The sequence below is a fragment of the Strix uralensis genome, chromosome 1, assembly GCF_047716275.1.
Source record: "Strix uralensis isolate ZFMK-TIS-50842 chromosome 1, bStrUra1, whole genome shotgun sequence".
Lineage (NCBI taxonomy): Eukaryota > Metazoa > Chordata > Aves > Strigiformes > Strigidae > Strix > Strix uralensis.
The window spans coordinates 11,246,646-11,271,886 of record NC_133972.1 but is presented as its reverse complement, the minus strand read 5'-3'; the positions used below and the strand labels follow the sequence as shown (position 1 = coordinate 11,271,886).

The following is a 25,241-nucleotide window of genomic DNA, read 5'->3' as shown; positions in this document are numbered from 1 at the left end:
CGCCAGCTTAAAAAGAGTGGAAGTTCCTAATAACATTCACTGTCCATCAAGAATAGGGTACAGACAAAACCAACACCATTCCAGAAAGCACCTTCCTCCTTGTACTGCCCCCCTCCTCCGTGGCAGTACCGTCAAAGAGCAGCAGACCAGGATAAGTAGTCAGAAAAAAAAATTCAAACTCACTATTTCAAAGCCCAAAAGATACTTTTGAAGAATATGGAGATCAGAATTTACTATTCTGCAAAAATTTTGCTCTGGTCTGTTGGTATCTCAGTATTTAAAAGAAAACACAAAACATCTGGTTTTGGTCAGTAAAGTGTCCATTTAATAAACTCCTTAGCCACATTTCCCACCCCTTCCTCCCACCTGAAAATTTCAATTCACACTTAAGCAGCAGATGACATATAATTTGATGGTGTACAACAGAAGTTTTAAAATCTGCACTCTTAATACTAAGAGTATCAGGGGCTAGTATTTGACAAAATTACCTAGAACTCAGATGTGCCCATGCAAAAAAGCAGATTTTTATATACAGTCCCTATTTTTTTTCTTATAAATTTAAATATTTTACAAAAATGTATTTTCAAAATGTATAAAGTTTAGTGAATACCCCAAATGTATCTTAAAATAAAATGTTATCTGATTTCAAAGGTTATTTCAACAATGAAGTCTAAATTGCACCAGATAAAAGGCACTTGTGCTGTGTGATGTCTTGAGCAAATATATGTTAGTTTATAATACAGTAATACAGTGTCTTCTTGAATTCATGCAGTTGTCTCCGAGCATCAAGCATCATTAAAGCAGCCAAAAGAGATCGTGAGTAAACTTGATTCCACAGTTGTAAAAACATTTTCTATCGCTAAGTCGAACATACAGCATTGTGCTCCAGCTCTGACTCTAGAATCAAACGCTACAGGAAAACTGCTGTCATTCACATGGAAATTCAAACTACATTTCATTCTCTCATAAGTTACAAAAAGAAGTATGCCATTTAATTATGAAACTAAAACACCAATGAACAACTCTGTGTTCAAATAGTTTGTGCCAATGAAAGTCTGTATTTTAAAACCAAGCTAGGGGCTAATTATTCATGGAGCAGTGCATCATATTTTCAATTTCCACTTCACTGTTGAGATAAAAGCGCAGTCCTATTTGCCTTCATCTTCTCCAGCCTTTTCATTAAGTGGCTATTGGTCATCTCCATCTCTTCTATCTTATCCAGTGCTGTTCTTAACTATAAAAGGAAAACAAAAGTTATGATCACTTTAAGTTTACTCGGGCTTTCTGCTGTTCTTAAGCTCTGACAGAGGAAATTAAATCAGGAATACAAATATTACATGCTTTGTAAGAGTGCCACGTAAGACACAACACTTTCATTGCTGCAGTCAAATGAACTGGAATTCAATTGTTAAAAAAAACAAAAATTGGGAAGCAACTGAAACATGAAACATGTACTCATTCCAAAAGAACTAGGTGCCAGCAACTTCCTATTACATGCTGTTTAAAGACAGAGTCCTCTCCACTATTGTCACTTGCTGATGGATATATGTTCCCGGGGGTAGCAGGCATCACACTAGTCATGCAGCAGCTCTTACACAAGCATGATCCCAGCTCCCTGTGAGGTGCATGCTGGAAACCTCCCAGGCTGGCACTTGACACAGGGAACATTTGGCTCCCCAGTAATTTTTATGGAAGGATTAGTTTAAAATAGTACAAGTTACCTCATTTAGAAGAAAATACAACTTTAGACCCTTCCTTTCAAGGAAGTACTGCACTGAATGGTAACTAGTATTACTTTTATGTGCTACAGTTTTCTGAATGCAACACTGATAGACTCAGAGTTCTCCTCCAAAAACACTTCAAAGCTGTAACCCGAAGATTACAAAAAAACAGAGCTTGGAGGCAAAAGACAGAGCAGTTCAAGACTGAAAGGAGCATACAGCTCAAAAGGAAATCAAGTCAATTACCTCTCGCTGAAGCTTCCTCTTTTCAGCTTTGAGTTCATCTTCTACTTTTTCTGCATTTTCTGCTGCATTTTTATACCTTGCAACCTGCCCCTCAAGCCGTCCGATCTGCAAACCCAAACAAGACAAAAGGAATGATTACTCAGGTGTTCCACCAGCTGTTCTTCCCTTTCTGAAATGCCACTGTAGGCATCCTGTGAATTATCCATAGTATCTCCCTCTGGAAAGAGTAGGTTTAACTGTGTTAGCAGCAGCCATAATTGCAAAGAGGGCTTTTAAAAGAACTAATAAAACGGTAAAATAAGTTGTGGGCAGAAACTTGGAATACCCTTCATTGCCTGTCCCTCCCTAGCAAGGGTCACAGGAAATGTTAGAGAATGCAATGTAGCACAGGACACAGCTGAGAAGATACAGGAGATTGAAGAATTAAAGAGAGAGAGGAGTTGGAAAAAGAAAAATCAAGATTTGGGGAACACATGGGATTAAAAACAAAAGTTGGAAAGTTGAAAAGCAGAGACCATATGAAAAGGTGCAAAGTAGAAAGGAGACTAACTGTTAGCAGGACATGATGCAAGAGGTCTTGAGCTGAGGCACAGAGCTCAGCAGTAAAGAGGGGGCTCGAGACAAACCCTGGTTGCAGCCTGCAGGTGTTAAAGCCCACTTGCTGGATTGTTATATTTATAGCTCCCTGTTACCCCCCCACATCCATAGGATGGGCTGGTAGCCTGTTGCTGTGCAAAAGAACAACTATGCATCTCTGATCCAAACTATAATCCTTCATGTGATTTTTAGGTGATCTACAGAGGTGCTGAACTATAATACCATATTTTTGACTTACAATAACAAAGCATAAGTCAGCGTGAGAGATATATATATGTACATCTATAAAAACAAACTCTTGAATTTCAGAGAGTAAATTATGTACCTTCTACAGTCTATACAACTTTCTTACAAGCAATTAAGCTACATAAACTGATTTTCTTGAACTAATAGCATCAGTTCCTCTTTATATTCTGCCATACATTCACATCTTGGTAAATTAACTCCAGATTATTTTATTTTATGGTTAGACTATGCACAGGTATTGAATTGCAGGAAATATGAAAAAATACAAATGTAATGCCATTCCGTGCAAAATGAAGAACAATAAATCAAATGAGAAATGTTTTCATAGTTGCAGAGCAAGTGTAATGATAACAATAAATATGAAGACAGACACACTTACATTTTGTTCCAAGGTAGTTATATCTTGTTCAGCTTTTGAAAGCTTAAATTTGTATTCACTAATTTGTCTGTTGGCATCTCCTAGACAAAAATTGACATGAATGTATTACTTAAAGCAACTCTCTAAACTGGCAGTTTCCTTTCAAATTAAAATTCATTAAAAAGACCATTTTATTGAGAAGCCCATATACAGGATTATATGAGGTAAATGTTCTTTCAGAAATATTTTTTGAGAATATGAAAAGGACATAATTTTCCTGTTATTTAGAGAACATAATTACTGTCTCTGTAAGAGTGTGCATTAAGTCTCAGATATATAAATGAGATACCTTTTAAAACAAACTCATCTCTCAAAAGAATCAACACAAGAGTCAAAACGCACTGCAAAACAGGTGAAATCACAATAGACATACTACCAGCAGCATTTAGCATAGACGTATGTAGTAACATTTGAATGAGGAGCACAAGGCTTGAACCTGCCTGACAAACTCCCAAGAGCTCTGCAAATTATTTTGGTGTTATATTTTAGCCCTGACATTGCCAATGCTCTGTTCATGTCCATTGCCACAAGCATATTAAAAGACAATCCATCAAATGAGTAGTTTTCAGCTGAAGGAATAGCTGTCTTGAAATGGAAAGTAGCTTAGTGTTTCTATGAAGCAACACTGAATAGTGTTAAACTTTAATAATTTTTCATGTTTTGCTTCAAAGAATAACAGTATTTTAGATTAAGTTTCTGTATCAAAAATTCAATAAAATAAAAAAAATCAGGTATAATATATTAACAAAGTATCTCAGCTGATATTCTGCCATCTAAAAATCAAAATTGTTCAGTAGTGGCACCCAATTTAGGCAAGGTCATCAACTGAAAAATAACTTCTCAGAATGTTGTTGTTCAGCACTGAAAGAAGCAGATTTTTAAGCTATTCTGCATTGAGAAATTTCTTGCAAGGAGATATATCACAAAAAACTAGCTGCTCAACTATATATTCATTCACAATACTACTACTGCACAACAATGTAGGACAAGGAGTTGGAGGTCTGCTTCCCCTCCCCAGTAAGAATACTTTTGAACAGTAACCATATACCTACTCTGCATTTCTATTAGCTGCAAGTCAGAACCATTCTCTAAGCCTATGATATCTGGAGTCATGCCATCACTTTTAGAATATTTCTGTCGTTCTTCTTCCAACTGCATCTTCAGTTTTCTAACCTGAAAAAGAAGTGTTCTTTTGTGAAAAACACGCTCCCAGAAGTTCAGTAGTCGTGTATCTAAACATTCCATAGGAAAAAGGCAAAGTAGTCCTGAGATGCCCCTGGCTGAGATGGTTCTGTAAGCGGGAGTCGCAGAGCCGTGCAGGGCAGGCAGGGCAGGCAGGGCAGGCAGGCCCTGAGGCCTGTGGCTGCAGCCCCCCATCCCCATCGCTGGGCGAGTGCCCTCTGCTTGTCAATGCACAACCCAAACCCACCAGTTCGGTCAGTGCTGTGGGGATCTCTGCACAATGCAGGGGCACCCAGTAACTCTAACACAGCTGCCCTTCCAGAGGGGGAGGCAGCAATAAACTCCATTTATGAATTTCTTCTACTGTATACCGTTTACACTTTAAACATGTATGAAGATAATGAACAATATCCTGGTGAGTTTACAGAAAGAATAATCCACAGCTTTTTTTGGGGTCTTCTCTTTTACTCCACCTGGAAGCCATGGTCCTAGGCAAGCCTGTAGTGCACATTAGTCTTAAATGGTTCTGGTTTATGCTACAGCAGCTGTCTTGGGATTTTTCCAGTAGTCAGGGAACAGATTCCTCAGCTATGTCCTCTGTGTCTGGAGTTTATGAAAGAAATGGGAGCTACTTTTTTGCCTCTCTTATCAAAATATTGCCCTACAGATTAGCGGTATGGGAGTTATACTTGCAAAACTCGCATTCATGATATAAATCGAGTATTTTAACAGTGATTTTTACAATTATATGGTGATGAATATACATATACATCTTTATATACCTATATTTAACAGCTTTGATTCAATACTAAAAGAATTTACTTGCATTCTAAACCAAGTACCTGTAATAAAGTTAAGGTATGCTCCCAGCAAAAACAAATATGACAACACCATTTGCAACGTGCTCAACTAGAAGCACAAAAACTATGGTATTCCTAACAATTCTTCAATAGCTATATGTTTTTTTAAGTCCTCTCTTCTCAATACTGAACTGTATTAAAATACAACTAGAATCACAGAATGGTTTGGGTTGGAAGGGACCTTAAAGATCACCCAGTTCCCACCGCTCTGCCATGGGCAGGGACACCTTCCACTAGCCCTGGTTGCCCAAAGCCCCGTCCAACCTGGCCTTGAACCCTTCCGGGGAGGGGGCAGCCACAGCTGCTCTGGGAAACCTGTGCCAGTGTCTCACCACTCTCACAGGGAAGAATTTCTTCCTTCTATCTAATCTAAATCTGCCCTCTTTCAGTTTAAAACCGTTACCCCTCATCCTATCCCTACACCCCTGATCAAGAGTCCCTCCCCATCTTTCCTGTAGCCCCTTTAAGTACTGGGAGGCTGCTCTAAGGTCTCCCCGGAGCCTTCTCTTCTCCAGGCTGAACCACCCCAACTCTCTCAGCCTGTCCTCACAGAGGGGTGCTCCAGCCCTCTGGTCATCTTCGTGGCCTCCTCCAGGCCCGCTCAAACAGGTCCATGTGCTTCTGATGTTGGGGGCCCCAGAGCAGCACTGCAGGTGGGGTCTCACCAGAGCAGAGGACTACTTTGATAATACTACTTCTCTATTTGAGAAACTGAAATGATCAAAGAAATACTACCACTTAGCAATTTGGAAGAATGTTTATGAGAATGTCATTTTACTGACTTTAGTATTTCCGCATAAGACAAAATAAAGAACAACATTAAGTACGTGCACTAATAACAGAGTCAGCAGCAAGTTAGATTTCAGCTAACCAGTTAGTGAGTTAGTGAAATAAGGGTTCTTTACCAACCGATATCAAAGTCACATGGACAAGGACCCTAGTGAGAGGAGCTGATAACTTTTGCTAGCCAGGCAGGTAAGAAGTTGAGTATTGTATTTTGCTTTAGTGCTTATGTACTTGATTAAGCACCTTTGGTGCTTAATATTTGTTTATTGCTAATATATTAGTAGTCTGCAAAAGGATACACAAAGGTCTATTTCTGAAAAGAATAGCTTATTTTACCTGGGACAATAATTCCTCCTTTTCTCCAGCCAGTTTTCGTAGCCGGACATCTAAAAACAAAGAACCAAATTAAAACCAGAGAAATCAGTAACTAACAACATATTTTTTTATAACTTTTTGTTCATTTTCAAATCAAATGCTCTTCAAACTTAAATCTAGTAGCCCTGGGAACATAAAACTTTAGTATCTTACTTATAACAACACACCAGCCTTCAGTTAATAGCAGAAAAAAGGGAAAGATATTTCATTCACGCTGTTTGTTAGTACAACAATTTTAAAAGCAAGACCTCTGAGTTTAGTATTTCTTCAAAGTAAGTTAACTGAGGATTTTTTTAAAATAATAAACCACAGTTTTGTCCCAGTATCTACAACAGCCATTACCAACAAAATTTTCTTCTGATTATATACTCTTCCCCGTCTTATTCTTAGACTGCTATCTCTTCAAGGAAAGCACTAAGCTTCCCCATATGTTTAGAAAGTTTGTAGAAAGTGTTCTCAAACCACAAAAAAGTACTTTGGAAATGACCCACAGGAATGTTGCAATATCTTTAATCATTCAGAAGACCAGTAGTGGCTACAAAACAGTCTGTCAAGCAACACTGTGCTAAGATTAGAGTAGCTCCCTTAGAAATCATAACTTTGACAGTGACAAAGCACAAAGACATCTGTATTTCATTATGATTGAGCCACAGCAGAAACATGAATCAAGTTTAATCTGTTGAAACAAAAGCATGTAAATATTATATATTATGTACAAATATAATGCAAGTCTATAGAGATGTTTCTTTCCATGTTAACTAACAGAATTTTACAGTGGACTGACTATGCGTACAATAACTCGTGTGACCTAAGGATAAAGGCAAGTTAAAATAAAAGCCCCCCAAACCTGTATCTTTCTGTTGTCTATGTCATTTTATGAATGTTTTTAAAAGTATTTTTTTCTAATGAATGTGATGAAAGACTGCACTTGCTTTACCCTAGCAAAGGCAGAAGTATTTCAAGGAAGGGGAAAGTGTACACAATGCATTATTTTCTATAATGGAAGTTCTTTCATTTGTTATAAATACTTTTAAAGAATTTTTTTAATGAAACACAATGGAAAACATACTAATCCAAAAGACTGCACTTTTAGACAAGATATTTTCTGACAGTAATAAAACAAAAGTGGGACCAAGAGATCTAATCAGTTACAAACATCCAAGCACATACTAATTTTTTTTTTACTCAAAAGATACATCTGCCTTTTTACTGAGCAATCCTGAAAGCTGTGTAAGCGTGTATTCCAGAAGCATCTTTCTGTGGCTGTATATCACAACCCACTGTGAACAGGAGCAAAACGAAGACTTCAAACACTCTATACAGTAAGTTAGAATATATTTACCTAGTGGTCCTTCTCCTGCAGATTCCAAGACCTGAGCAGCTTCCTGTGATACAACTGTTATTGCACCAACCACTGATTCATGGTTTACATCACCGTTTGGCGTGCCATCTGGAATTATAACTAATCCATGTTTCTAAAAATACAAAAGAAAAAAAACTACTCATATAAGAGCAGTGCTAAAATATAATTGGCCAGAAAAGTTTAAAAAAAAAAAACTTTTTCAAGGTGACTGAAACAATGAAACGCATCATTAATCCTACCCTAAGGTCAGGTTTTGAGACTGCACAGGAATAGTAACCATTGTTCCTTTTTTTCATTAACCTTGATTTCATGCCCCATTCCTGGATTTCTGTTACTGTAAGGTAACTACTACCAACATACCTCTCCTCTCTTCATTGTTTCCTTCAGGTCAGCCAACTCCTCTCTGAGCTCATCTCGTTCATTCTTAATGCAGTCAAAGTAATCTTTCTGTCTTTCTAGGGCCTGGGTTCAGGCAGATAGCAAGAAAAAGAATGGCACAGAGAAAAAGCATATGACAGATAGCAGAGAGATTTTCTACAAGTACATAGAAAGAGCTCAATAAAAGTAAAGAAATTAAAAGGGGTATTTAATATCTATATATAAACATACATCTCTGATAACTACCTTTTACAAGTCACATATCTAGCCTCAGCACTGTGTGTTTGTCATGACAATTTTTTCCCAGGAAAGTCTTAGTAGATTCTATAATAGATTTTCTATTTAGTGGATTCTATTTTTGGTAGATTTTGATAAACTAAATTGAATACCAAAAGAGTAAGTGATTCTTCTTAATACAGGCATTCTGTGGCCAGAAATAAAATTTACCGGAACTCAATCGGCAAAGATCCTAAAACATTACATTAATTGAACTAATTTCTCTACCTTTTATATGATATAGAAGTCTTACCTAATAAAAGACCTTGGGTACATAAGCCTGTCATCCACTTATAAATACTAGTTTATTTACTACTTGCCTAAGTATTACAACTACCCTTTACTAAAACCAAAGCAATCATATTTAGAGGACAAAAAAAGGCAACAAACACTAGCAGCACTATTTTTGCATAAAAAAAGGATTGCAGCTAAAAGCACAATATGGACATGGACATAGGTTTGCCTACCTAGCCTGGAGCTGTGTCACCTGGCAGTTAACCAGACACTTTCACTTGACCGGGCAGCATCCCCAGCATTCCATTCAAATTCAATACTGCATGCATTACAAATAATCCTGACCATACAGCAACTGCAAAAGTGTACACACATTTTGCCAAGAAAATTACCCAGCTAAATCTTATGTCACGCATGAATGTTTAGGAATGGACTGATATCAAGAAAGAAATGAAGGTGTATACCTTTGTAATGTAATTGCCCCACATAACAATTGCAGTATGCTGAATTTTAATAATTATCTAGAATCTGTATATTAGAGCAATGTTTTAATCACTCAATTTCAACAGAAAAAAAATAAGAAGTGCTGTTGCACTTGATTTATTAGTATGTAAATGTAACATTTAAAGTACAGGTAATTCAACATGTGTAAAAGTATTAGCTGTCACATCCTAGATTAAGAATTCAAAAGATGTCCTTTTATTCCTAACACATACTAGATCTCTAACTACATTATAAAAGTGTGAAGAACCTTAATCGTTACATCTTTTTGTGTTCCACTTAGATACATACACTTTTGCTATTACATGAAGGATAGAGGCAGAGACAGAGGGGGAAGTGAGCTCACCCAACTGAGAGAATGGACGCAGACACGTTGCAGACACAGATCCTGTGTGCTTGGCAGTGCCCTGTGATGCTGCTGACCTTCCCAAAACAGCTTTTCTATCCTCCCCACTGCATCCCCCTCCATGCATAAGTGTTGGAAATCAGAAAATTTTGATGGGGAAGGAAATGAAACTGATATAACCATATATCTCTACCTATGGAGAGATTAGTAATCGTGTTGCAAAACTGTAGTAAAACTGCTAGTGTTTCTATGTGCAGGGATATGACAGATGACAGGGATTTTGTACTAAATCTACTTCTGCAATTCTTCTATTGAGGCAGTGGCCAGAAATCAGGACAACTAAGCTCTGCAGGCACATTTTAACAAACCAGTATGAATAAAATCTGATCATTTAGCAGAAAGCAGTTGTGTCTGGGGTCCTATTTTCTAAATATTCCAAAAACCTTCATGAAATCTATACCAAACTCAGACATGCCATTGCTAATTTCAAACTGGCAGTGCATGTACAATTTGGAGCCACCAAACAGTAAAATAACTGTGTATTTCAGGAATATAATCTGGAAGTTATAATTCAGTGTCCTCAAACTGATCTAATTTAAGACCAAATACAATCGCAAATTTCAATCACTTTTTTGAAACAGGACAATATAAGAAGGCAGGTCTAAAACAAACTCATGCTGTCTCTGTTCTTCTTGCCTCCATTTCTTCCTCCGAGGAGCATCAGTCCTGTGTACACTGTAAAACTAGGTTACAATTCTAGTTACAAGCCACTCCTTTGTGAAGCTTTCTCAGAGACTTCTGAAGCTAGAATAGAGTAAAAACTAGAAAAGCTACTCAGTACTGGGGAGAAAGACTCAAACTGGGAGCTAGGAAAAGTATGTAAATGCTTTTAGATAACAGAAGTGAGAAAGAAAAGACAGCAGCATTTTTACATTTTAAGAACTAAGAGATTTCAATTCCAAGATGGTAAAAAAATCAAAACTAGAAAAAAAGTCCAGTTACGGTGTTTAGAAGAACACAGAAACTGGCAGGAAAATTTTGGCTAAAGGAAAAAATATGTCTTTCTTGTCAATCTGGCTGGCAGCTATTTCTCTGAACCTTAAACAAATGATATGCTCTGTACTGACTCTGGCAATGTATTTGAAAGAGAAAAAAGTGCTTGCACAAAAAAATAATTGCACAAATTGAGACAGTCCAGTACGCAATGGTGAAGAGTAAGCATGGAAAGAATACGGTTAAACATAAAAAAAAAAACTTTCAGAAGAATGCTCAGAACAAAACTTTGAAATGTTGTAGTATTATTTTATGGTGGAAGAGAAGATTGCAATATGCATTGAAGGACTGAAACACAAAATAAATATGGATTGAAAAAAGACAGTATAACAGGGCTTTTCTTAACTGGGCACCATCAGCTAAAAGATAACTTTTCAAAGTGACCTGAACTCCAGCAAATACAGCAATTTTCAAAGGAATCTGCGTATGTCAAAATCTGTGGTAAAATTCAGTCAGAGAGAAATGACCCTAGAGTTACTAAGGGGCAGACAATTCCTTTCTAAAGACTTTCCAGTTAACTCCCTCTCACCACCTGGCAATCTACTTGTGGCCCAGAACAGCCACAACTTCAGAGCCATGTAGTTACCACCAAGGATCAGGCTGACTCACAGTTTTACCACTTCTGTGCTGCCCAGAAGCAAAGCTGACAAACCCTGCCTGACCTACGTTGGCTGCACAGTGAATATCAACACAGATCTTTCTGTACCACCTTCCTTCCTATACAGGAGCCCTACGGATGCTCCCCAAAAGGTCCCACACAACCATTTTTTTAATTTCAACTCTCAATTCCAATAGTTGGTAACTCTGGTATTTTGTGTGTGGTACCACAAAATCAGCTTGGTTCAGTGTTGCATCCAAGCTAACCGGCCCTAGAAGGATCAGAAATGCAATACAGGAATGTGAAAGTTGGCTGCAGAAGTCAATTCCAGATCATATTTTTTAGCTCTAGGTATGCCAATGCAAGCACGATCTACAAATACTCACTGAGGCTTCTCTACATTTTGACCCTTAGCTCCTGCAGCTTTCTAGCTTTTCCATTATTTGGGGTATTTTGTCTCTCTTGTCCCAGGTAGTGTAAAGCAAATTCTTACGCAAATTGTAAAGATGTCAACGGATGCAGGAGTCAAACGGTGAGCAGGCTTTGAACTGTTCCAAGTTTTGAAAACTATATTTGCCTCTAAGGAGATTAAAAACTTCAAAAACAACTTCAAATCTGTATAAAATTATATTATTGCCATGTCCCTATGGATCAATATATGGACCCAGGCGATTTTTACCTTTGTTAAGAATAAGGAAATGATGACTTTTTCGAGCCCTAAATACAGGTAAAAAATATTTGGTAAAAAATTATAAAATTGTATGCATAACAGTTTATTATGTTATAGATTTAATTAGGATTTTCGTCATTATGCAAGTAAAGATGAAGTGGAGGTCATTTTCTAAAAAAGAAAGAATATAAAATGTTTTAAATATTTAAATTGGGAGCAGCCTTCATTTCTTTGGAGTACACAGCATTCCTTGGGGTGTGAGGGGCATCCACCTACTTCTAAAATGAAAAAACACCTTTCCCCCCATATTTGATTCATACCCCTATTTTTTTATCTTTCCAATTAACTGTCTCCTGGAGATCAAACACCTCTTTGGTTATGGAGTCTATATTCTGCTGCATGCGTTGATTCTCCTGTAGTGAATAGGATGAGGGAAGAATAAAAGAGGAAAGAGAAGTAAGGAAATGGAAAAAAACCACATTCAAATAGATAAAGGAAATTAAGTAATAAAAGTCAACCAAAGAGTTTATGAGCATGAAGTTAAAGAAAAAGGGTGCAACTTAACATAATATATTCCTTATGAATTCATGCAACAGAACGGTAATTAGTTTTATTCAATCAATGTTGATGGGAGAATTTAGTGCAGCTAGAGCTACTTTTCTTTAGTAACAGTTCCCACTGCAGACTGGGGATAACATCTTTTCTATAGGAAAATAATTACCCTGTCATAATTTCCAGATACCGTCAAGTCCCATCTGGAAGTGAACACTAATGTTAACAAGTGGTTTTATTAATGTTCTACAAAAATCAAAAAACCTTGAAAGTACAAAGAAGGAAGTTTGAATCAAGCACCCAGGAAGTGAAACACAGCTGCTGACTGCTTTCTGGTACTATCAAGCGTGGTCCTGTTTTTTATCTAACACTGCATTTTGCTGCTTTCCCTGCAAACGTAACTAAGATTCTTTGCTATGCTCATATAATTATATATGAAGATGACACAAGAATTTTTAGGGCTAGAGACAATTTTTTTCCCTCCTAATGAGTGAACTTGATTTTACATCTGAGAAAAGACAATGTCTTTGTGCAAAAAGCTAAATGGCTTCAGCTAGATTTTCTTTTAATAGATGGAGAAGTTACTCAAATAAATGGTAAATATGGGTCAAATCTTTGAAGGGACTGCATGCCTTTGGAGAATATTCAACACATAGGCTACATTCCACCAAAGCGAACACTCCAGACAAATCTACTGTATATCCAATGATTCACATACTTAAAAAAAAAAAACCCCAAGAACCAAAGTATAAAGTTGTTTATTTTTTAATTCACAGTGAAGTCAAAGAAAAACTAGAGCAAGTGACAGAGCTACAACCAGAATTTGCTAAGGTTTTTTTGCTCGTCAGCACTAGTCTGATGCAAAATGCTGCTACTTAGGCTAATCTTATTCCTTTTCTTCTGTTAGTAAGTCAGATCAACTCCAGTTTATGAAGCATATTATTTTCTCAATAGCAGATCTGGGACTTTTCAGAAGTCTTTTTGAGTTATTGTACTACTACTACTACCTGGAGAGCACAAGCACTTAGTGGGGAAAGACAGTGAAATGCAATATTATATAGCTTTTGAAAAATCAGGTAGTGGAAACTTTGGCCTATACACTTAAAGACCATCAATTTTTACTGAAACCAAAAGGTGGTGGGAAAACGACGTATTAATTGAACCACAGCTTCCAGTGCTAGAACTAAAATCAATGGGAAATGGATACCAATATACTGTTGACAATATGTATCTTTGTGGACCATTTTAAAATGAAGACTGATAATTTTCATTTTAATTTTTCATCTTCATTTTAACTGTAATTCATTCCCAATGTGCCCCGGAATTTTAGGGCACATTGTTTCCAGAAGAGCAGGGTGAGGGGGGGGGGGAAAGAGCAGGGCGAGGGGGAGGGGGAAAGAGCAGGGCGAGGGGGAGGGGGGGGGAAAGAGCAGGGCGAGCGGGAGGTGGGGGGAAAGAGCAGGGCGAAGGGGGTGAGGAGGAAGAGAGCACACCATACACCCAGCAACATGATTATGACCCAATACCATGCTGACCAGTGTTGCTTTATTTATGCTTGACTGGTAAGCAAACATTCACTACTGCAAGCTTCAGTGGCTGATGCTCAAAGACACCGAAAATAACTGAAATGGAAACTTTTGGGAAAAGAAAAAAATACCCTTTGGTATTATCCATGCATCAGGACTTCTGGCTACACAAAAAGATTTTGGCCATACAAACATTAGTTCTGCCCTCACAAGGAGGAAAAGATACAAGGAACATTCATGAGAGAACCATGATCCTCACAGCAATTCAGGATTTTACAAGATGTAACACATTTGAGAACCTTGCAGAGACATTTTCAATTTTATAAATTCGGAGAGATTGATAGCTTAAATTCTAGCCACTAACACAAGATAAATTCTTCCTTAAAAATCCAAGATAACATTTAAGCTAATTTTGTGTATGATGGCTGTTCCCATTCAAATCTTATACCACATTTATTTGCACAAGTGGTATCACACCCTATCTCATATGAACATACCTCTATCAATTCATCTCTCTGTCGAAGGCCCTCTTTAAGTTCATCCAGCTTATGCTGCAGAACACTGCACGTGTGTTTCTGTCTTTCCAATTCCTATATTAAATAAATTAATTATTTATTTTGGGTTTGACACTCATTATCAACAAAGTTTAAAAAAGTTAGTAATATCACTTGACATCACATTATCCAAGAAATTACTGCAATTTGAGAAATTCTACCTACCAAGTGGCTAAAAATCACAGAAACAGTGTTTTAGGTAACTTCTCCAGATACTAACTATACAGAAGATTTTATTTAATAAAACATAAAGCGGAGAAAAAGATGTCATAAAGGTTTAAGCACAATATTAACGAGAAAAGCTCAGATACTGAGTTTAGCTAAATATTGCTGGAAAAAGCTGCCACATAGATCTTTTGTTTCCAAGAAAGTGGGACTGAACCTGTCCTGATAGATTTAAAAGCATATTTTATTTTTAGTGATTGCATCAATTAAATAACTTCTTTTTTCTGGGGGTGGGGTTGTGGTGGTGGTGGGTTTTTTTTTTTAAACCAACACAATACTCAAAACATCTTTGGCCACTGAGACAGACAGACTAATTCAAAAGTTTTCAACTGTTCTTACTAAGCAGTCCAGACTTCTATGCTTTATCTTTATAATTAGAAAGAAAGTCTTAAAAATCAGTACCTTGGTCTTCTCTTCATTTTCTCTGTAGAACTCTGCTATCTGTTCTTCTTTCTCCTCAATGACGTCCTTTAGAGTATCTACTTGGTAAACCAAGTTGTTTTTCTCATTGTCTAGCTGAGCATTGGAAACCATAGCTTTCTTGTACTTCTCTTCAACTTCAGCTAGCGAATCCTATAGACAGTAGAAAGCTTACATTAATCTAACTTTTTGATGCACTCCCAACATGTTAGAATATCACCATAATGCTGAAGTGTGCTTTTATACAGTAAAATTATGCTTCTGAATTATAGTCATGTCTTCCCTTTAGAGATACCAGGTCACTGCTCAATTTCTATTATTCAAGTAAGGTCATACACAGCAATGAAAAGTTATCCTTACAAAAGTATGAAAATTAAAAGGTAATATTCCACTTGCATTTTCTGCTCTGCCATCTTCACAACTTAACTTACAGGGATAAAGTAGCAATATCACAGCTTTATTGTATTTTCAGTGCATGCATGAGAAAACGCTTCAGAATAAGGCAGCAAATCTGACAAAGTACTCAGACAATTAAACAACTAAAAAAGATCACAAATATCTGTAAGAGTAGCTTTAACTTAATGCTCATTATTTAAGTAGTGCTCTATTATCTCGGATTCAAAGTTTTAAGGTAGTCACATTTTTTTAGTAATAATGATTCTCTGTTTAAGCAGACATTTTGTCTTTCCAAGTTTAAAATAAGAAAAAGCATGTAAAGATTCACATGCCTGATTCTCTACCTGAAGGTGCACATATGCCTTGCTATATGTGCTCTTATGCAATTCTCTCACATTTACCAAAATTATTTTATCCTATTATTTTTTTCTCAGTACTGTAACAAATGTCAACTATTCAAATACTAGAAAAACTATCACTCCAGGCACTTTTAAATATGCAATGATTTCAATACACATTCTTTCAAAAATACAAAAATTTGAGTTTCACGGGGTCCTAATGTTAGAATTGAAAAAGAACTAATAAGCCCTGCCCTTTCCAAAGTAGATCCGTGCCCTATTGCAAATTCCATAGTATTTCATGTAATCTGTCCCTTGAAGGCATAAGTAGTATAACCTACATTTTTAATTATTTGTATTATGACAGGAGAAGTACTAGCACAGGAAGGGCACCAGGCCTGGGTTTTCCAGAAAACAGAACAGTAGGACTAAGATATTGGGGGAGAAGTGGTAACGATTTAAATTTCCTAAGAAAATGCTGAAGAGTGCTATCTGTAATACAGTAAAATTATGCAACCATTTTTGTTTCTGAATTGTATTCGTGTCTTCTCTTTAGAGATACCAAGTCACAGTTCAATATTCCATTATAAGAAAACCAAAAAAGCCCAACCCCCAAACTCTATTCCATGTTATAAATCTCTGTTTTGAGAAAGCTGTCCTTAAAGTACATATTTTACCTTTTATAAATTTATCATAATCACATGTATTTATACCTCTCTGTTCCATTCACTGAATTCTGCAATCTTCTGCTGGAGAAATACACTATTTTTAGAAACCCCAGAAAAAAATAACTTGACATATATCCTGATAGACTACAGATCAGAAGAGACAAGGCAGTCTAAGTAGTGAAAATAGAAAGGTACCATTATCTGGGAAGTAGTAAATAGCAAAGAGCAAAGAAGATTCAGAATAAGAGAGAAGAAAATAATGAAAAAATAAAGATTACATCTAAGTGCATTCAAGTAATTCTTAAAATTAAAACCACAAAACATTTTTGTGATGGTGTAAACATGACAAATCTTGTAAAGACTGGTAAAACAAAATGTCAGAGGCAGCAAACCTTCCAAAGACTTTCAAAGAATAATTCAATTTAGAGGAAAAAATGAAAATACTAGGATTAAAATGAATGCTATAGTCCTTTTATGGGAAGATACAAAATTTAACAAAAAGTCTAACTAGGAAAAAATTCCGATTTGATTGTTTCTGTGAGTGTGGTGAGTGGAGTTATGCAGTAATTTAGCTTGGCAGAGATCTCTGGATGCCATCTGGTCCAACCTCCTAATTAAACAGGGCCAACCAAGATCAGGCTGCTCACAGCTCATCTTCAGTTCATTTCAAGTATGTCCAGGGATGCCGACTGCAGAACCTGGCTGGACAACCTGTTCCAGTGTTTGCCTTCCTTGTGAAAAGCCTTTTTCTTGAGGTCTAATTGGAATTCCTACTCTTACAATGCGACTTTTTTGTCTGTTGCGTCTTGCCCTGTCACTGTGCACCTCTGAAAGGAGTCTGCCCTGTGTTCTCCACAGCCTATAAGCCAGCTGAAAACAGCAATGATACTGCCACCCACCCTGCCAAGATTTATCGAATCCAGTTGTCTCAGCCTCTTATTGTATGCCACATGCTCCAGGACTCCAGCCTTAAAGAGGAGACTAGGTTGGGGCTTAAAAGATTGGATTAAAATCAACAAGTTAAAGGGGGGAAAAAATCTGCAGTTATGGAAGAGGAATAAATTGATTTTGAGACAGAAGAGTGAGAATTGCTTCTGAGAAAGAAACCAAGCTATGCCTAAGAGCCTCCGAGCAGTTAAAAATAGTGGAACATTGCTAAGACTTCTTTGGAACTGTTCCTTCTTTTTGAGTGAAGTATTACACATGTTCTCTACGGGTTCAAGAATTCCATCTAGTTTCAGTAATTTTCCAGTTTGGTGAAAAATAACAGATTTGGAAGAATTTCTGAAACACTAGAATGAGGCAGTGGGATGTCTAAGGATGAAGCAGTGGGAACAGGCTGGAATGAAAATGGATAATAAGGCTCTCCACATAACCTAAAGCTATGAAGAAATACCACCCACAACTCTGTCAGTAAAGCCAAACAGCTATGCAAATCAGCCTGCTTGGCTAGAACAAGATGATTAAACCCAGCAGACATCAAGAGAGTGCTTGGTTAACTGCATTAAAAAAATTTTGAGGAAAGAAAAAGGATTCCCTTCTAGTTGATGCAAAGGAATATAGAAAGAATCAACAAAACTGAACCAAACTGAGACATGAAAATATTTGAAAACCTCACTAAATCAAAACTATCCACATTATTCTGCTGACACCCAGCAGATTTGTAGCCACTTAAAAAACACACTCTTAGCAGCATGAGGGATAGGCAACCACAGAGATAGGAAGGTGGTGTGATTACAAATTGCTGTTACTCAATCACTGAAAAAGCACTTAAAAGAAGTGTAAAAGCGGGTATCCTGGTAACTCTTCTAATGTACACAAGACAAAACTGCTAAAGCAGAAGTTAGAAAGGTTCCTGAAAGAATCTTTATGGAAGGCAAATTAATTTAGGAACATATTATTCGGTACTAACAATAGCATAAAATGCAATTCAATTTTGTAAGCCAAGCACAGATCAAGATCTTACTGTCTATTGCATACCTGTCCTCTTTGGTAACTGCAATGGATTACAATAAATAATAGTGCACTAATAATGGTTCAGAACAGTAGTCATGAGGTGTTGGCAAACATGCAAAAGTGTGAGAGTTAGATCCACTCTGAAAATATGAAGCAATCTCATGTTTTATTCAAACTTTGTACAACCATAGCTATGTCTGATAATCTTGTAATCTACTGCTCTTTGATGTCCTTTTAATATTCATATAGCAATATGATTAAAACAAGACATAATTCATCTGAGCACATGGCTATCAGATTCTAAGTTACTTATCCTCTAAAGAGGAAATAATTTTTGCCACACTGAACAGCTCAAATTACATAGTTTACTATACCATTTAATATGTTGTTTAATCAATGAAATTCAAGGAAGCTGTTAAATACATCACTGTTACATACTCTAGTACAAGTAGCATTCATTAAATTCAGTCTCTATATGGATATAAACCAAATATGGAAATAGATCTCTACTTTTACATGGAACCATTCACAATTCAATAACAGGAAAGAACACAACCAATATCCTGAAAAATATTTGTAAGACACATCGCTTGCTGTATTCAGTTCCCCTTCAGCACAGAAGAGGGGAAAATAATTATACTTTAAATTAACTGCAAACTGTTAATTGTGTGAAAGCTTATGAAAGAAAAGCATACATGCTAATTTAAACAAGTCAAAATACAGACAAATCTCGTTAACCTAATGCTGAAAATACCAACCTATAATTTAGATCAAGGCAACAGGAATGTAGACCATAAGCATAAAAAAAAATTTCTTTCTTCATGGCAAAGGATTAAAACAAAATTAATCTATTCCTGCAAGCAATTTGCCTGTCCAGATTCATTTCAGCACATCTTTCAGAACTATTACTTTCGTTTTGCTTTATAAGATGTAGTATTTGCAGAAACTTAGAAGACTAATTCTTAATTTCTTAAATTCTTTGTCATAAGTATATCCCATTTCTTTCTTCCATATTCAATACATAGCAATTATTTTGAATATCCATTTATTTCCTAACAAAACTCTAAAAAATATAAATCAGATCTCTCATCATCTTACCACAAAACACCTGCTAAAATTATGAAAGTTTAATACTATTTTAACACAAACCAAATAACAAACATATACCATCTCAGGTACATTTAAATCATGTCTTAATAATTTACTCACATGACAAATTTAAGCTGATGCTCTCTATGCATTATAAGTTAGATACATGCTTTAAAGAAGTTTAAAAACTTGTTAGTAAAGGCTTATATAGTTAGTGGAAACAGTGATACCTCCATTACCCCAAAATACCCATACAGAATGCATGCTTGGGAGGAGCCCTGATACCTTTAGTTCTTTAAGTCCCTGCATGTATCTCCCTTCTACATCGTGTATCTGGTCCTTAAGATCATAGATATCCTGCAGGACATAGGAATGAACCATTGCATAAGAAGTATGGGGAAATAACTTATAGTTGAAAAAGCATTAAAAAGTTTACATCCATTTCTGTCAAATGCCAAAGCCTGCAATAATTCACAGAAATTATCATTAATTCACAACTTGATGGAAATCAAGATTTTGTTTATGTCCCTGTATCCAAGCCATCTCAAATCGGACAGAACTGTTTCAAAATTTGACATAAACAAAGTGTTACTTTAATATAAGCTAAACTGTTAGCACCATAAATATTTAGGAACACAACAGATACAATTACCAAGACAAATACAGAAATCTTTTGTGATTGGAAACTACATCCTCCTAACTTTTTCTTACTATTAAGAAACCAGAAGTTTTGTAGCAAAGAAAAATTCCTCCTAACCACAAATACAATTTTAAACTAGCTCCAAATTCTCTGAAAATGCAGTTTACCCGTAATTCACTGAGGCAGGCATCAGGATCCACCAAACTGCTTGTGTCTCCACTTCCTCTCCTAGAAGAGCTGCCACTCAGAGGAGTTGCACTTACTGAATTGCGAGATGATGGCTTCAAAAGGGAAAAACATTGTGTCAGGAATCATACCATCATTTCTGGTACATTGACATTACTCTTTATAAATTTCTTCACAGTCATAGCACACTTTTCTCTCTCTTTACCATTTCTTAATATTAACTTATAGGCAATATTTTCCATTGATTATTTTCCAGCACTTATGTTTCTTCTTGGTGAAACACTGGTTCCTCTTTGATGACTTATCAGTTATCATAACATTACAGTTTTGAGTCATCTGTTCAGAAAATGTTCGTTAAGGAGGCTGTTAGTGCTGAAAAACTGCAGAAGTTTAAAACATTTATAAAAATTATAATTTCTGACACTCAGGGATTCGGAAGAAAGTCTCCAGTTGAATCTAGCATATGAATTTTTATAGCCCTAGCCTCTTAAAATTCAACATTTCCTGCTAAATATTTCTCACAAATACAAATTCTATAAGAAACTCATACTTGCTAAAAGTAAACTAAAGAATAAAATTCTTTCCTCAGGAAATAAAAGACACAAAGCATTCATTTTGGACATAAAAAATATGTCTAAAAATAACTCTTTGCAAGCTCTTAAAAATTACTAAAATACACTCTACTAAAAAACACAGAGCATTTATACTTTTTGAACTATATTACTATTTGCAAATTTGTGGATGAACACTGACTTCCAATAGTTTTTACATTAAAAACTCTTACCCTTGAAAATATTTCTGAATGTGATTTTTCACTCTTTTCTTCCAGCTGAAAGAGAAAAAGGAAAGTGATCACAACACACCTTTTGCAACAAGGGACTACTGAATCACTATCTTCTGTCCAAAGATACTGAGAAATATTTAAAAACAAAAAATGAAACTATGAAAAAAATTCCAGAAGTTAGCACAGATCAAAACAGGGGGGAAAAAAAAAAAATCAGCCTGAAAAAGTAGTTTTTACCTCAATTGCAAAATAAATGAATGCTTGTAAAAGGAAAGTCATTACCAATATTAAAGTACTTAACAACAAAAAGTGTTTCATTAATTTAAATTTCAACAGGGTAGTGACTACAACACTTGGTGGCATAACAAACACGAAGCTTCATGCAAGTGCACTTCAGACAATCAGTGACACCAGTGTGAACATCCTAGTTATTAGAAAACACATTTGTTCCTTCAGTCTCTTTGGTGAAACTTGCAATTGCATCAGGACAAACCAATTCAGGTAAAAGCCCATAACTGAAGTGTACTAATTAATAGCAACCTACAAAATAATTTCAACTCCTATTTTATGTATTGAAGCCTAAGCAAAAGAACTATCACTCCCCCCCTTTCTTATTTAGGAATCTCTAATACTGCAAAATTATATTGTAGATTTCCATATTTTCCACATTTCTATGAATCAAAATAGGTAGAATTAAAGTAAGACCTTAACATGTTGCCATATTTTCAAAAACAAGTATGATATATTGAGTATGGTATCTCAAGTATCTTGCTTCTTTGAGAACACCTGTTTTTCTCCTGGCCTATAGAGAAGAGATGTGGAAGTCTGCTACAATCACAGTAGAAACATGTTACTTTATGAGATCTTTCTTTTTCCTTCTGTTGTAGTTTCTACAGAAGCAACATTGCATTTCCATGGCAAATTAACCATCTCCAACGATGTACTGAAATTGTAAACTGAAAATATTTTTCACCACTGTGATGATAAAATGATGTGAAGAATCCAATTGATCTGAATTATTCATTCAAAATAACTTAAATAAAAGAATAAATTTTGAATCTAATCATACATAATTATGATGATGATAATAAAAGCAACTGAGAAGGTAGCATAAGTGCCAGTCTAAGCCTCCACATTTTCTTTTAGCAGAGCATTAACTTCAGAAAAGCAGGTTTATTAGAGAGAATAAAAAAGCTAAAATTTAAACTGGAGAAATGATTGGTGTCTCATGCTTTGAGCATACACAGACGATAAATACCATGCATTATTACAAGTTATGCAGCACTATAAGAGTATTAAATCATCTAAATGCCGAATCCCCAAAACTGTGGCTGTAGCAGTACTCTAGCAGTCACCTAGTCCAGCCTCCCAACAAAGCAGAACCGCTGCCACCAGTCCAGGTCAGCTGTGGCGTTACCTAGCTAAGCCTCACCAGCTCCTGAGGATGGAGGTTCTCCAGCCTTGCTGTAACCTGTCATGACACAACACTAACCTCCCCGTGGAGCTTCCTGCACTGTAGTCTGAACCTCCTAAGCTGCAGCGTGAGGCTGCTGCCCCTTGTTGCACTGCTTGGCGTCGGTATGAAGAGTTTGGCTCTTGCCTAATCAAGCAGTTGCAGGTGGCTTGATCACCATGTAGCATCCCCCTTGCCCAACTAAATAAGTCCAGTTCTCTCAACCTCTCTTCCTACTGCATGTACTAACTGACTTATTTCAAAGGCACGTCTAAGAACAGAAATTTCCCTATTTTTTCCACTATTAAACACAAAAGTTTTGACTGCAGGTAACAAGAATTTCTAGAACTTATAGCAGCAATAAAGAGAAGGCAGCGGTTTGGTGTAAATAATGTTCAGACTGAAGGGATGCACCGGAAAACCATCATGATCGTTTTCCTGTAACATGCTCTATTTATTGACCTGGGATTCAGTACAAGAGCATAGCCAACAATGAGTGCTCCAGTAATGGATCCTGACTAAATCTCCTCTTGGATGAATGAATACTAAAATGCACTAACAAGGGCACAGTTGTGAGCATTTATTTTTGTCACTAAACCAAGTAGTTGTATTCCAAAAATACACAGACAACCTAGACATTAATTTCCCTAAGAAAAAAACTCCAACACTTTACATTTAAGAGATGCTTAAACTTATCACACACAAAAAATGTGAAGTGTTAACACTTGTCACATGCTTCTAGCAACAGGCAAAAACCCCTTATAAATAAAGCAGCATGCTTTTTAAAAACTCAGATTCCAGACATTTTTATACAAAAAACGGCCCCAACCCCTCAACAAGCCTATTTGCCATTAAATAACTCCAAGTACTTTTACAGTATTTACTCTTTCAGAGTATGAAAATTAAATCCATGGTTAGTAACTTTGCTGTATTCACCACAGTATAACAACAAGGATTACACTCACGCTATTCAAACCTTGGACATCATCTGCATCGGAAACAACGCTTCCCCTGCGGTTGGAACGACTAAAATAGTCAGCAGCAGTTTCACTTTGATCAGAAAAATCAGAGGACTTCAAAAGATAAGAAGTGTGAAAGTGAACCGAAGATGACACCAAGACCAAACAAAAATTTTAAAAACCCAAAGAAACTGGAAATCCTAACTTAAATCTCCATTATTGCAATTTATTCCTGCTTTTCTAACAGTTTAACAGCTGTAAAATATTAATTACTCTTCTAGATTTTTGTTATTTTGAATGTGTCTACACGAATAAAATGTACCGTACTGATATGAATACTTTAGGCAGCATATGCACTGTTTTTAAACACTCTCTTCACATGTTTCTTATTCTTATATAGTATCTAAAACTAAAACCAATAAGAATTTATTATTGATTCATCTTCCTCATTTAAAGTAATATAAAAAACAGATACAAAAGGGTTTAGTACTAATACGGTGCCAAACACAAGCTACAAAATTTACTTTTTTAAAAAGTTTTGTGATTATAAAAACAGATTTTTTAACCAGAAATTGATAAATGTTATTATTTTTCTCTACAAATGTTGTCTTTGCTTCAAATCAACACAATCCCAACACTACTAATTATGAACATGAGCTGGGCTTCCTCTCATTCACAATTTTTAAGAGGCTTTAGAATAGAAGACAAGCTTACTCCCCAAAGCTGTATGTCAGACAGGCACCTAAAAAGGTGAGGAAAAAATGGTAATGCATTTTCACTGGTAAAAAAAGGCAAAATAAATCTAACCACATTACAGAATTACAACTGCCATGGGAATTCAAGTGAAATATTTAACTAAGAAAACAGTATGCATCTTAACCATAGTATTTAGTGAGAAGAGTAGGTTTATCAAGTGTTGTATTGATAATGCCCTACTTCAAAAAGCAGAAAGTTACTGTGACCATTATATTTAGTTTTAAAAGTGGTTATATAAAAGAAAAAAAATCTTTAAATGAACAGTTTGAAAATATATTGTCCTTATCCAATTTTCACCTTTTAAAAGAATAATTATTTTCTTTATACTTGATGTACATGAGTGATGTAGCCTCATCTTATTCCAATTAGAAGACAGTGAGATGTCTTCTATGCAAATATGACCAGTTACATATAAACCCATTTGCTGATGAACACCTGTCTCTGATTATGCGTGCTTAGGACTACAGAATTTGTATTTTTTGTCACTGCTACGTCATGTTCTATTTCTCCGACAAAGAATTTTCCAGCTATAACTATATCTACATTTTAATAATATATTTCTTTTTTTTTTTTAGATAACAAAGTAAATGAATTTTCACAATCCGAAATTTGGCTAAATTTTCTTATTTCTTATTGCATTTCACAAAGTATAAAGATGCTGAACAGAGTTCTGCTTATATGAATTATGCTTACAGTAAAAGAGCAAATCAAGGGCTACAAACATAATCTATGACAACACTGCTCTTTTTCAATCAAAACCAGCTTATCTTTGCTGTTGAAAAGCCCATATGTCTGATAAACCTTACTGTTCCTCCTTGCATACCTTTCATACTTCTAGTATCTTTCTCAATGGGTTTATGAAAACCAGGACAGTTTAAGATGGAGATGC

General features: G+C 36.0%; 1 protein-coding gene across 16 annotated transcripts in view; it reads right to left on the bottom strand.

The window, feature by feature from the left end:
- Positions 1–302: 302 nt before the first annotated feature.
- LRRFIP2 (LRR binding FLII interacting protein 2) overlaps positions 303–25,241 on the bottom strand; it is a 59,699-nt gene continuing 34,760 nt past the window's right edge. For 3 of the 16 annotated variants that reach the window (XM_074883769.1, XM_074883859.1, XM_074884269.1), the window contains 14 exons: positions 23,603–23,710; positions 21,185–21,229; positions 20,382–20,495; positions 19,860–19,931; positions 15,110–15,280; positions 14,426–14,518; positions 12,171–12,263; positions 8,155–8,256; positions 7,774–7,906; positions 6,393–6,442; positions 4,281–4,401; positions 3,190–3,269; positions 1,968–2,072; positions 303–1,234 (listed from right to left, as the gene is read on the bottom strand). In XM_074883769.1, the coding sequence (XP_074739870.1) occupies positions 1,124–1,234; positions 1,968–2,072; positions 3,190–3,269; positions 4,281–4,401; positions 6,393–6,442; positions 7,774–7,906; positions 8,155–8,256; positions 12,171–12,263; positions 14,426–14,518; positions 15,110–15,280; positions 19,860–19,931; positions 20,382–20,495; positions 21,185–21,229; positions 23,603–23,710 (1,398 nt within the window). In that variant the 3' untranslated portion in view covers positions 303–1,123. The remainder of the gene's footprint in view (positions 1,235–1,967; positions 2,073–3,189; positions 3,270–4,280; positions 4,402–6,392; positions 6,443–7,773; positions 7,907–8,154; positions 8,257–12,170; positions 12,264–14,425; positions 14,519–15,109; positions 15,281–19,859; positions 19,932–20,381; positions 20,496–21,184; positions 21,230–23,602; positions 23,711–25,241) is intronic. The other 13 variants (XM_074884090.1, XM_074884177.1, XM_074884618.1 and 10 more) reach the window with 11 other exon arrangements.